The sequence below is a fragment of the Oncorhynchus gorbuscha genome, linkage group LG03 (genome assembly GCF_021184085.1).
Source record: "Oncorhynchus gorbuscha isolate QuinsamMale2020 ecotype Even-year linkage group LG03, OgorEven_v1.0, whole genome shotgun sequence".
Taxonomy (NCBI): domain Eukaryota; kingdom Metazoa; phylum Chordata; class Actinopteri; order Salmoniformes; family Salmonidae; genus Oncorhynchus; species Oncorhynchus gorbuscha.
The window spans coordinates 19,496,255-19,509,039 of record NC_060175.1 but is presented as its reverse complement, the minus strand read 5'-3'; the positions used below and the strand labels follow the sequence as shown (position 1 = coordinate 19,509,039).

The 12,785-nt window shown below is 45.0% G+C and overlaps 1 protein-coding gene across 5 annotated transcripts in view; it reads right to left on the bottom strand.

The window, feature by feature from the left end:
* Positions 1-482: 482 nt before the first annotated feature.
* Positions 483-12,785, bottom strand: part of LOC124027397 (plexin-A1-like) — a 404,375-nt gene continuing 392,072 nt past the window's right edge. For 3 of the 5 annotated variants that reach the window (XM_046339848.1, XM_046339847.1, XM_046339840.1), the window contains 9 exons: positions 11,583-11,729; positions 10,779-10,938; positions 10,374-10,477; positions 5,105-5,201; positions 4,459-4,649; positions 3,103-3,272; positions 2,737-2,949; positions 1,889-2,039; positions 483-1,148 (listed from right to left, as the gene is read on the bottom strand). In XM_046339848.1, the coding sequence (XP_046195804.1) occupies positions 1,053-1,148; positions 1,889-2,039; positions 2,737-2,949; positions 3,103-3,272; positions 4,459-4,649; positions 5,105-5,201; positions 10,374-10,477; positions 10,779-10,938; positions 11,583-11,729 (1,329 nt within the window). In that variant the 3' untranslated portion in view covers positions 483-1,052. The other 2 variants (XM_046339858.1, XM_046339852.1) reach the window with 2 other exon arrangements.

Genomic DNA, 12,785 nt, shown 5'->3' with positions numbered 1-12,785 from the left:
GAGTCTGTGTTTGCTTGTCAAAAACTGAGAATGCACAACAGACTTGCAATTTAATGTTTCCGCAGGACTGCTCCAGTCTAACATTCCCATACAGAAATGTGACAATATTATGTGATGGCCTTCCTTTGGTGGCCCTAAGGGGCAAAGTACCTTCCTTTCTTTCATTCTTTGACAATTATTTTTCAGTCACTAAGCATGTTCATATTTAAATCATATACATTCCATCTAATAAAATGTATTTTCACTAAACAACACCAAAAGAAAACATGGCACAGCACAACTTTTTTCTTTCTTTTTCTTTCTTTTTTCTATGTAGATTTTCTTTTTTGCTGGAAATATCAAATCAAAGTTTCGCTGTTGATGGGTTGTTTTAACCCTAATATTTGTTTCTTAAAAATGTTCAGTTGTATTTATATATAATATCTATATAGTCTTCCTTGGTAACGTATTTGTAAATTGTGCAAATTCAGCAGTAACACCGGTGGCGAGAGATCAGTGGGCAGTTTATTACAAAAAATAATACAACAAAAATTGAGAAAAAAAAGGAAAGTCATTGATCTTCGATTCCAACAGGAGACATGTGACCTGAGGAGCTTATCTCCCATTGGCTCCAAGGATGCCAAACAATGTTATGTCCTGTTTGTTATGCCAAAATGGAATTCCACTTCAAATGTCCCATCCTGGTTATACGATACAGGGCTTTGCGACGCCAAAACTCAGTAAAACCGACAGAAAATAACTAAAAACATGACAACGGCACCGATAATCAAAATGCTTTCCGGTGATGCTGTCTCTCGGTGTGTGTGTGACGAAACATCCAGTGCCTTGGTTTGACATAGACACACACACATATATAGACACGCATTTACACACATTCACACACACACCCGCCCAGTACTGCTGAATCCCCCCTGTTCTGTCCTTTGCAGTAGCTACATCACATGTTTTTTTTTGAGGGGGGGGTGAAAACCACGCTGTCTGAGTTTAAATTCCTCTGGGTGAGGAGAGAAAGAGAGGAATATGGAGATGAGGAGGAGAGCAAGGGTCAGTCCTCAGCTGGCCAGGGCCATTGTGTTGATGACCTGCTCCAGCTTGCTCCTCAGTCTCTGCCTCCTCGACTGCTCGTCCCTCTCCAAAGCCGTCACAATCTGAAGATGGACAGAGACAGAGAGAGAGAAAGAGAGAAAGAGAGAGAGAGTGAGAGAGAGTGAGGGAGAGAGGAAGGGAGGGAGAGAAAGGGAGAGGGAGCAAGAGAGGAAGGGAGGGAGAGAAAGGGAGAGGGAGCAAGAGAGAAAGGGAGGGAGAGAAAGGGAGAGGGAGCAAGAGAGAAAGGGAGGGAGAGAAAGGGAGAGAGAGCAAGAGAGAAAGGGAGGGAGAGAAAGGGAGAGGGAGCAAGAGAGAAAGGGAGGGAGAGAAAGGGAGAGGGAGCAAGAGAGAAAGGGAGGGAGAGAAAGGGAGAGGGAGCAAGAGAGAAAGGAGGGAGAGAAAGGGAGAGAGAGCAAGAGAGAAAGGAGGGAGAGAAAGGGAGAGGGAGCAAGAGAGAAAGGGAGGGAGAGAAAGGGAGAGAGAGCAAGAGAGAAAGGGAGGGAGAGAAAGGGAGAGGGAGCAAGAGAGAAAGGGAGGGAGAGAAAGGGAGAGGGAGCAAGAGAGAAAGGGAGGGAGAGAAAGGGAGAGGGAGCAAGAGAGAAAGGGAGGGAGAGAAAGGGAGAGGGAGCAAGAAAGAGAGAGGAAGGGAGGGAGAAAATGAGCAGTGAGAAACATTAGCTTTTACAAAAGCAGTAGAGAGAGCGACAATTGAGCGACAACTGAGCAGTTCTTCAAATCCAAATTAGGGTGCAATTCCTTCTAAATAAACAAACATAACAAAAATGTCTGCCATTGTTCTCACCTCATCCTTGTACTTGACAATGTAGGAGTAGATTTCGTGCAGGGCGCTCATGCTGTTGAACTGGCTGAGGTGCAGCCGCGACTGCTCCGCCAGGTATGCACTCATGTCCTGGTCACTGATGACAGGCATCCGCGAGATGTCAGAGTAGTACCTGAGAAAGAATGGCGGATGGAGACAGAGAGAGATCGAATCAAATCAAATCAAATGTATTTGTCACATACAGCAGATGTTAATGTGAGTGTAGCGAAATGCTTGTGCTTCTAGTTCCGACAATGCAGTAATAACCAACGAGTAATCTAACCTAACAATTCCAAAACTACTACCATATACACTCAAGTGTAAAGGGATAAGAATATGTACATAAAGATATATTAATGAGTGATGGTACAGAGCGGCATAGGCAAGATGCAGTAGATGGTATCGAGCACAATATATACATATGAGATGAGTAATGTAGGGTATGTAAACAAAGTGGCATAGTTTAAAGTGGCTGGTGATACATGTATTACATAAAGATGCAGTAGATGATATAGAGTACAGTATATACGTATACATATGAGATGAATAATGTAGGGTATGTAAACATTATATTAAGTAGCATTGTTTAAAGTGGCTAGTGATATATTTTACAGAGAGAGGGAAGGAAGGTGAGAGTGTGTGGGAGAATCTTTAAGCAATCACTCTGTCAATATTTAACTGACACATGTCAATTGACCAATGAAACCAAGTGAGCTGAATAAAGGAAAGCTAAGTGACCAAGCGAGTTCCATGCTGTCAAATGGCAACAGTGTTACTTTCCTGCCCTAATCCATAATGGCCCGCCCGCTGAACATAGCCTATGTGCATACCGTTCCACCCAGTTCTTGTAGTTGGGAATGTCTTTAGCGTAGAGCAGCTTGTTGGAGGGCGAGTCTTTGCCCAGCTTGTGTTCTGAGGTGGAGCAGGAGTCCATGAAGGTCTGGGCCACCACAGACAGACAGGCGTCCGTGATGCTGTTCTTGTGGATGTCGAACACAAACTGGGGGTTCTTGATCACGTTCACCCAGAACCGCAGAGGAAGACTGGGGGGGGGAGAGATGGAGAGGGAGTGGGAAGAAGAGAGAAAACATTAGGGTATAGTACTCAACCCCTAAACACCATCACCAGACCTCTCTCACAACCTGACGCACACAACTTCATCTCCTTCGGTCTCACACACAAACTGATCCACTCACCAGTTGCTCTTCCAGGTGTGCCGTACATCCAAGTCAGAGATGCAGTGCTTGTCGGCCTGCTCGTCCAGGAAGTCAAACATGTACTTGATGGCAAGCGGCAGGGCACTGCCTCGATGGGCCGTACTGAAGATGGTCTCAAACAGGTCGTCCACAAACTTCTGCAATGTACCCTGCGAAAGGAGAAAGGGGAGGGTTAGAGAGTTGTTGCTTACATCAACTTCATGGAGCTTTGTATTATACAAATCACTGTGGACGCATTTAGACTAAATATATCCTTTCTTCCACATAAGATTATCAACTTTTACACATTATCAAGTAGTCTGTCGAATGGCCCCCTCCTCCTTTTCACACTCCTAACACGAGCCCATCACCTGAACAAAGCCGGCTCCGGTCAGTTATTCACATACCAACATATTGGCCAAAACTACACTAATATATACATAAAGAACCGTATATACAGTCCAAATCTCCTGTCGTCTTTCCCACTCTCACTGTCCATTCTCCAAACTCTCTAACCCCCATAACCCCCATAGACCTAACCTTGCACATTTTTACCTGAAGGGAAATCATGAGCAAATGAGAAAACAACAGGGGAGTGAAATCGCGAGGTTGAGCAGAAACGCCTTAATGTACCGTACTTAGCAAGTGCAAATGAGTGCATAGTGGTGTGGCACGTCCTGTGCATGGTAAATGAGGTGCTACCAACAAGGCATGGAGGAACAGAAAGTAATGGCCTGCCAGTTGATGTCTCTAGTGCTTCTAGTGCCACAGTGCTGAGCCGATAGCAGTCCTGTCTAGAACAGATATTCCTCATGACATGTAGATTGAGGACTCATGTCCGCTCTATTCATGGAATTTATATCTGTGCACATTATTTTTTCCAGACCAGCACAAACACACCAGATGCAACCTATCAACCCACCACCAAGCCCTTGATTAGTCAAATCAGGTGTGTGTAAGTGCTTGGCTAGAACTAAAGCATGCCCCCCCCCTCCCCGGGGCTCCCCAATAATCTATTCACAAACATTCTTCCGAGTACCAACGGAAGGGATTAGGGTATAGGATCCAAGAGAAAGCCCCTCCAGCTCCCTTCCGGATTCCAGCGATCAGAAAACCACTCAAAAGGTCAGGCTGCTAATTAAGACAACATAGCGTTTGGGAGCTGCACCTACTCATGCAAAAGGTTATGAAAAATGCTAATGAGCATCTGAGCCAGTCGCCTTGAAAACAAAGGTCAATGAGAGCTGGCTGTGGGAGGAAACAGTTTTGAGCTAGGATGTTGGGTGTTGTTTACCAGTAGAGGGGGGACAGGTGCGTGTGAGTGAGAGTGAGTGAATGTGTCTGTGTGTGGGGTACCTTAGTAGCCAATAGCCTGGTCAGGTATATCTCAGAGACCATCTTGCTGCCACGGTCGCCCTCACGCTGGTCCGAGTGGTCGTGGTTCTTGACCAGGTGCCACAGCTTGGTACCACTCTCCAGGTCAGGCGTGATCATGGGGGTCCTAGAACGCAGGCTGTCTGGACTACTGGCCGTCCTCAACATACTCTCTGGACGGGAAGACGGGAGAGAGAGGAAATGGTCAGGATTCAGATTAATCCAATCAGATGTCAAATCACATAACCAGTGTGTTATAGATGACGAGAAAGAGACGAGGGGGGGGGGGCAAGAGAGATAAAGGAGATGGCGGGGGAGGGGGTTGATCAAGGCAGGGGGGAGACAGAGAGATCCGGGGGGAGAGGACACAGACAGGGACTGGACAGTCTCCACTTACTCTCGGCCCTATGATGGACTTACATGACAAACATCACTCCTCTTCAGTGTCTGACCTTTAACGTCAACACTTGGCATTATCATTTCTATTGAGATATTTCTAATGTTTAGCTGTGCATTTCTGAATCGTACTCACAGAAAGCACTTTGAGAATACAATAGCATGCACACGCACCTGCACACACACAACCACCCATACACACCCATCTACCTGCCCGCCCACACCCACACACCGTATCTGTTGAGGGACTTGGTGAAGGTGGAGGAGGTGGAGATGTTGTAGGCAGAGTTCTGCTTGGGCACGAGGGCTATCACTGAGCCATCCGTCACCTGATGGGGAGTACAGGAAATAAGCTGTTAGAGTTAGACATGCATCTGCACTCTGAAAACGTTGCACATGACATACGGTCAGATAAAGGTGATACACACGGCTACATTGCTGGTGCCGAGAGTGATTGACTAAGGCTACATTTACACAGGCAGCCTAGAAATAGCACCAAGACTGAAGACTGAAATGTTGTTTTGTATTAAAATGTTGTTTTCTCCGCAGGTATATTTCCCTCTGGGGATTGGTTGGTCCCTCCTGGTAACATACTTATTGAGGATGGAAATAGAGGAGAGGTCAGTGACTGATGACAACGACACAGTCATAGTCCAGTTGACTGTCAGAAAAAGAGGTGTAACCATTACAATGGATCCGGTAAGAATGGATTTGACAAAGTATGCTTTCATCACCAAAACGTTGGTTGACTTAAATTAACACAGACAGACACACAGCTATATAAACACCAGGTAACTACCATTTCCTCTTACAATAAACTGCTACCTCGGTCGAGAAATGGATCTCACGGTGTGATTTTTTTTTAAGTTGTGTTTTTTTTCCAATGATGTAACTTTGGATGAATACAACATTTACAGATCTGATTGAAAAGGTAGAGGTGTGGCTATTTTTGTCAAATGTAGCTTCATGTGTCAGTTTGACTTTCCACCTCTGTCAGTTTGAATGCCTAGCCCTAAACATACGCCTGGAAAATGGTATCAAATGTACTCTGGGTGAGGATATACTGGCCCCCTCTGCTCATCCCAGTGCTACTAATCATTTAGCTGACCTGTTATCAACTTATGCAGCATCGTAAGTGATGATTATTGGTTGTTTTGAGCCTTTATTGGATGACTCAAGTTTCAGACAAGCTCAAGGTATTTATGCATCGATCTGAATTTAGCTAAAATAATATCGAAACCAACCCGGCCCAATTTTAAAATCCAGTAAATGCTGACCTGATTAACATCACACTTACAGTACAAATAGACCCCATACAGTGCATTCAGAGAGTATTCAGACCCATTGACTTTTTATTCATTTAGTTGTGTTACAGCCTTATTCTCAAATGGATTACTATATGTTTTCCCCCTAATCAATCTACACACAATACCCAACAACGACAAAGCAAAAACAGGTTTGTAGAAAATTTGACAAATGTATATATATAAAATAGCTGAAATATCACATTTACATCAGTATTCACATCCTTTACTTAGTACTTTGTTGAAGCACCTTTGGCTGTGATTACAGCCTTGAGTCTTCTTGGGTATGACGCAACAAGCTTGGCACACCTGTATTTGGGGATATTCTCCCATTCTTCTCTACATATCCTCTCAAGCTCTGTCAGGTTAGATGGGGAGCGTAGCTGCACAGCTATTTTCAGGTTTCTCCAGAGATGTTCGATCGGGTTCAAGTCCGGGCTCTGGCTGGGCCACTCAAGGACATTTAGAGACTTGTCCCAAAGCCATTCCTTTGTTGTCTTGGCTGTGTGCTTAGATTTGTTGTCCTGTTGGAAGGTGATCCTTTGCCCCAGTCTGAGGTCCCGAGCACTCTGGAGCAGCATCAAGGATATCTCTATACTTTGCACTGTTCATCTTTCCCTCGATTCTGACTAGTCTCTCAGTCCCAGGCACCGAAAAACATCTCCACAGCATGATGCTGCCACCACCATGCTTCACCGTAGGGATGGTGCCAGGTTTCCTCCAGACATGACGCTTGGCAGTCAGGCCAAAGACTTCCATCTTGGTTTCATCAGATCAGATAATCTTGTTTCTTATGGTCTGAGAGTCTTTAGTTATCTTTTGACAAACTCCAACCGGGCTATCATGTGCCTTTTACCGAGGAGTGGCTTCCGTCTGGCCACTCTACCATAAAGGCCTGATTGGTGGAATGCTGCAGAGATAGGAGAATCTTCTAGAAGGACAACCATCTCCACAGAGGACTATAACAAAACAAATAAAATGTAGAGAAGGGGTCTGAATACTTCCCGAATGCACTGTAAATACACAGCCGGTTGTGTTTTTTTGCTCATGATATCAATGAGCATTTCCTTATTGCCTTTATTACTGATGCAAGACTACCGAAATCCGTTCTGCGCATCAATAACACAAGGAATGTCAGAAATGTCAATGATCAAGCTTTATTTGCACAATCGTTGTGACATAGCAGGTGTACCTGCCATTCCTGACCCTAGGTCAGTTCTCAATTATTTCTCTGATGTTTTTAACACTTTTGCTGACAAGCATGCGCCCTACAAAAGTTTAAGGGTAGGGATGGGCATCTTTGATGGGAATGGCGGGAGGCACCAAAAATCTGACCTCATCATGAGGGTCTGCAGTGGCCTGCGGGCTTGCGTGTCCACATACATACCCACACATGTAGTCAGACCCTTTTGGGGGCCCTAAGTGAAGAGGAAGTATTGTACATACTGGGATTAATTCCACCGTTAGAATGTTGCAGTCAAAATGACTGCTCGTTAGCTTGAAGGGGCGTCCCTCAAGGCCCAGCAGTTCTATAGTTAAAGCATGGAAAGCAGCGCATGTACTTCCTCTTCACAAGGGCGGAAACCCTAGTGACAAATAACTACCGCATCGTGTCTGGCAAAAATATTTAAATAGTTGATAAAAATCTACTTTGCTCCTTAACCAGGAAATGTATAGTAAATTCATATCAATCAGGATGTAGATAAGGTCATAGTATCATCTTAGCTGCATCCCGTGTTGTCAATGATATTGCATGTTCTATAGATAAAAAGCAGCATGGTTTATTGACCTGTCTAAGGCTTTTGACATTGTAGATGACTCATTGTTATTGAACATGTTGGCCTCGATAACAGCGCATGCGTTTAGTTAAATAAACTACATTATGGACAGATCTCAATATATAGTTGCTGACTGTGTCAATTTGCAATTCCTCGAGGTCACTAAAGGATTTCCTCATGCGTCAATTTTAGTACCTGTACTATTCTCATTATATATAAACAATATTGGTTGCTTAGTGAAAAACTGTAAACTTCACTTTTATGATGATGACACTGTGCAGTCCTCTACTGCCTCCTCTGTGAACCAGACTATCGCTGATCTTCAAGTACTGTGTTAGATGTGGTAGAGATGAATGAGAAGAGGACTGGAGTTAGACAACATCCGCATTGACACAACTTCTAAGTGTCTAACCAACGATCAGTCATACAGCCTCTCCACTGACGGGGAACATCGAGTGAAACCCTGTACAGACAAATGTATTGAAGACTACAAGAACTACATCACATACTTCACTGTGTCCTTGCCTGCAGAAGCACTGGAACTTATTCTGAGGGGAGATCCATTCCAGGTTGAAGATCTGGAATAGCAGACATCCTGAGAGGTGGCTATGGACACCAAGATCAGGGGATATCGATTCGGCAGATACTGAGCCATACTAACGACAGATGGTTGGTGTGTTAAGTACACTGGACACCAATCTAACCAGCGTTGCAGTCTGAGGTTCCCTTTACAAGCGCCAGGTCTCAAGCAAGGTCACATAACTACTATACAAGCAACCCCTGTTACAAAGGTGCACTGGCTGCATACAACAAGCTCAATAACTGAAGTTTTTATTGATGTGATAGCAATAATCTCTATATATACCTACAGTATACAAGTAGTATGAATTTCCATGTAAATTGACAAAGTATATTGTATAGTATCATATGATGGTATTTTACTCAGTATTTATCTCCTTGTTTTACATCATACATAATGATTTACTGTATTTTTCATTACAGTTTAAGATAATATACACTTAATTCATTCCCGAGGAGAAATGTATTATACAGTGAGGAGAACACGTATTTGAAACGCTGCCGATTTTGCAGGTTTTCCTACATACAAAGCATGTAGAGGTCTGTAATTTGTATCATAGGTACACTTCAACTGTGAGAGACGGAATCTAAAACAAAATTCCAGAAAATCACATTGTATGATTTTTAAGTAATTAATTAGCATTCTATTGCATTACATAAGTATTTGATACATCAGAAAAGCAGAACTTAATATTTGGTACAGAAACCTTTGTTTGCAATTACAGAGATCATACGTTTCCTGAAGTTCTTGACCAGGTTTGCACACACTGCAGCAGGGATTTTGGCCCACTCCTCCATACAGACCTTGTCCAGATCCTTCAGGTTTCGGGGCTGTCGCTGGGCAATACGGACTTTCAGCTCCCTCCAAAGATTTTCTATTGGGTTCAGGTCTGGAGACTGGCTAGGCCACTCCAGGACCTTGAGATGCTTCTTACGGAGCCACTCCTTAGTTGCTCTGACTGTGTTTCGGATCGTTGTCATGCTGGAAGACCCAGCCACGACCCATCTGCAATGCTCTTACTGAGGGAAGGAGGTCGTTGGCCAAGTTCCCTCAATACGGTGCAGTTGTCCTGTCCCCTTTGCAGAAAAGCATCCCCAAATAATGATGTTTCCACCTCCGTGCTTCACGGTTGGGATGGTGTTCTTGGGGTTGTACTCATCCTTCTTCGTCCACCAAACACGGTGAATGGAGTTTAGACCAAAAAGCTCTATTTTTGTCTCATCAGACCACATGACCTTCTCCCATTCCTCCTCTGGATCATCCAGATGGTCATTGGCAAACTTCAGAGGAGAGGTTGGAGTCTGTTTGATTGAGTGTGTGGACAGGTGTCTTTTATACAGGTAACGAGTTCAAACAGGTGCAGTTAATACAGGTAATGAGTGGAGAAGAGGAGGGATTCTTAAAGAAAAACTAACAGGTCTGTGAGAGCTGGAATTCTTACTGGTTGGTAGGTGATCAAATACTTACGTCATGCAATAAAATGCATATGAATTACTTAAAAATCAGACAATGTGATTTTCTGGATTTTTGTTTTAGATTCCGTCTCTCACAGTTGAAGTGTACCTATGATACAAATTACAGACCTCTACATGCTTTGTAAGTAGGAAAACCTGCAAAATCGGCAGCGTTTCAAATACGTGTTCTCCTCACTGTATATGACACCGAGGAATTTCGGGCTGCAGACACCAAGGGATGTTTGAGTGATCCCCTACATCGATCCAGAAATATTTGTAAATCAGTAATTGTAAAGTGTATACATCACAATAAAAATGTGATTAATTAATTGATTAAAAACACATTATTTTATCAACTTTGAGACATAAACCATGACAGACTTGCCTGGTAGTGGGCCAGTGTGTTGAGTCTCTTCCAGTCATTGTCTATCTTGGTGGTGACGTCCTCATCCTGGAGAATGATCCTGGCCATCCTGCCCTGACGCCACTCTGAACACACATGGAACAGAAGGAGAGGGTGTGTTAGTGTCTGTTGCGTGACTCCAGATAGTGTTGGGAAGTGTGTTAAGTGTATTTTGACTAATTGGCTTGGGGTGTGTGTGTGTGTGTGTGTGTGTGTGTGTGTGTGTGTGTGTGTGTGTGTGTGTGTGTGTGTGTGTGTGTGTGTGTGTGTGTGCGTGCGTGCGTGCGTGCGTGCGTGCGTGCGTGCGTGCGTATGGTGTGTGTGTGTGTGCATGGTGTGTGTGTGTGCATGGTGTGTGTGTGTGCATGGTGTGTGTGTGTGCCTTACCCATGTCCATGTCTGAAGCCTTGGGTCTCTGGGAGTAAGGGCTTCCTTTCAACACAGCATCAAGCAGCTTCTCCTTCACCTGGGTCACCGTGTCACAGTTCAGCCCCTTTACCGCCACCTCCGGGGCGTTCTCATTCTCCGGGTTCACACAGTGTAGGGTCTAGGGGGGGGGTGCAAGGGTCAAAGGTTAGATTGGCGATGGGGAAGACTCACAGGACAAGAGGAAGTGTGGAAGACGTGTATTAAACCGCATACACGCATACATCTGTAGTCACTCTTGTAGCTAGCTACCTACTGTACTACCTAGCCAGCCAGAACGATCGCTGAAGCTGTACATAGTCTATCTGTAAATAGCCCACCCAATCTACCTACTTCATCCCCATATTTGTTTTATTTTATTTACCTTTCTGCTCTTTTGCACACCAGTATCTCTACTTGCACATCATCATCAGCTCATTTATCACTCCAGTAATAATCTGCTAAATTGTAATTATTCACTCCTATGGCCTATTTATTGCCTACCTCCTCATGCCGTTTGCACACACTGTATATAGACTTTCTTTTCTCTACTGTGTCATTGACTTGTTTGTGTTATTGACTTGTTTATTGTTTATTGTGTCATACTGCTTTGCTTTATCTTGGCCAGGTTGCAGTTACAAATGAGAACTTGTTCTAAAACAGCCCAATAAAGGTGAAAAAAAGAAAATAAATGGTTCTCAGAGCAATGAATGTGTTCAGTCAAAGAGAGATAATGTAAAAGTGTTCCGCGTATTTCTGTGATTCAAGCTGTGTTGTGGTACTGACCAGGGTCTTGTAGTCAATCTGCTGTCTGATGAGCTTGTCCTCACTGAGTGAGTAGCGTGCCTCTCCTGTGATGGAGTCTATAGGCCCCTTCTCCATCTGCTGCTTGATGGCACAGTACAGCATGAACAGGGGCTCCCCAGCACACTCCTACACACAGGGTACACAGTACAGCATGAACAGGGGCTCCCCAGCACACTCCTACACACAGGGTACACAGTACAGCATGAACAGGGGCTCCCCAGCACACTCCTACACACAAGGTACACAGTACAGCACGAACAGGGGCTCCCCAGCACACTCCTACACACAGGGTACACAGTACAGCATGAACAGGGGCTCCCCAGCACACTCCTACACACAGGGTACACAGTACAGCATGAACAGGGGCTCCCCAGCACACTCCTACACACAGGGTACACAGTACAGCATGAACAGGGGCTCCCCAGCACACTCCTACACACAGGGTACACAGTACAGCATGAACAGGGGCTCCCCAGCACACTCCTACACACAGGGTACACAGTACAGCATGAACAGGGGCTCCCCAGCACACTCCTACACACAAGGTACACAGTACAGCACGAACAGGGGCTCCCCAGCACACTCCTACACACAGGGTACACAGTACAGCATGAACAGGGGCTCCCCAGCACACTCCTACACACAGGGTACACAGTACAGCATGAACAGGGGCTCCCCAGCACACTCCTACACACAGGGTACACAGTACAGCATGAACAAGGGCTCCCCAGCACACTCCTACACACAGGGTACACAGTACAGCATGAACAGGGGCTCCCCAGCACACTCCTACACACAGGGTACACAGTACAGCATGAACAGGGGCTCCCCAGCACACTCCTACACACAGGGTACACAGTACAGCATGAACAGGGGCTCCCCAGCACACTCCTACACACAGGGTACACAGTACAGCATGAACAGGGGCTCCCCAGCACACTCCTACACACAGGGTACACAGTACAGCATGAACAGGGGCTCCCCAGCACACTCCTACACACAGGGTACACAGTACAGCATGAACAGGGGCTCTCCAACACACTCCTACACACAGGGTACACAGTACAGCATGAACAGGGGCACACACACTAAGTATAGTATAGCATAAGCTGATAGGGGCCAGTATCCCATCTATCTGTCATTTCAGCATCTCAAAACCAATAGGAAACACTGTAGTCTTGA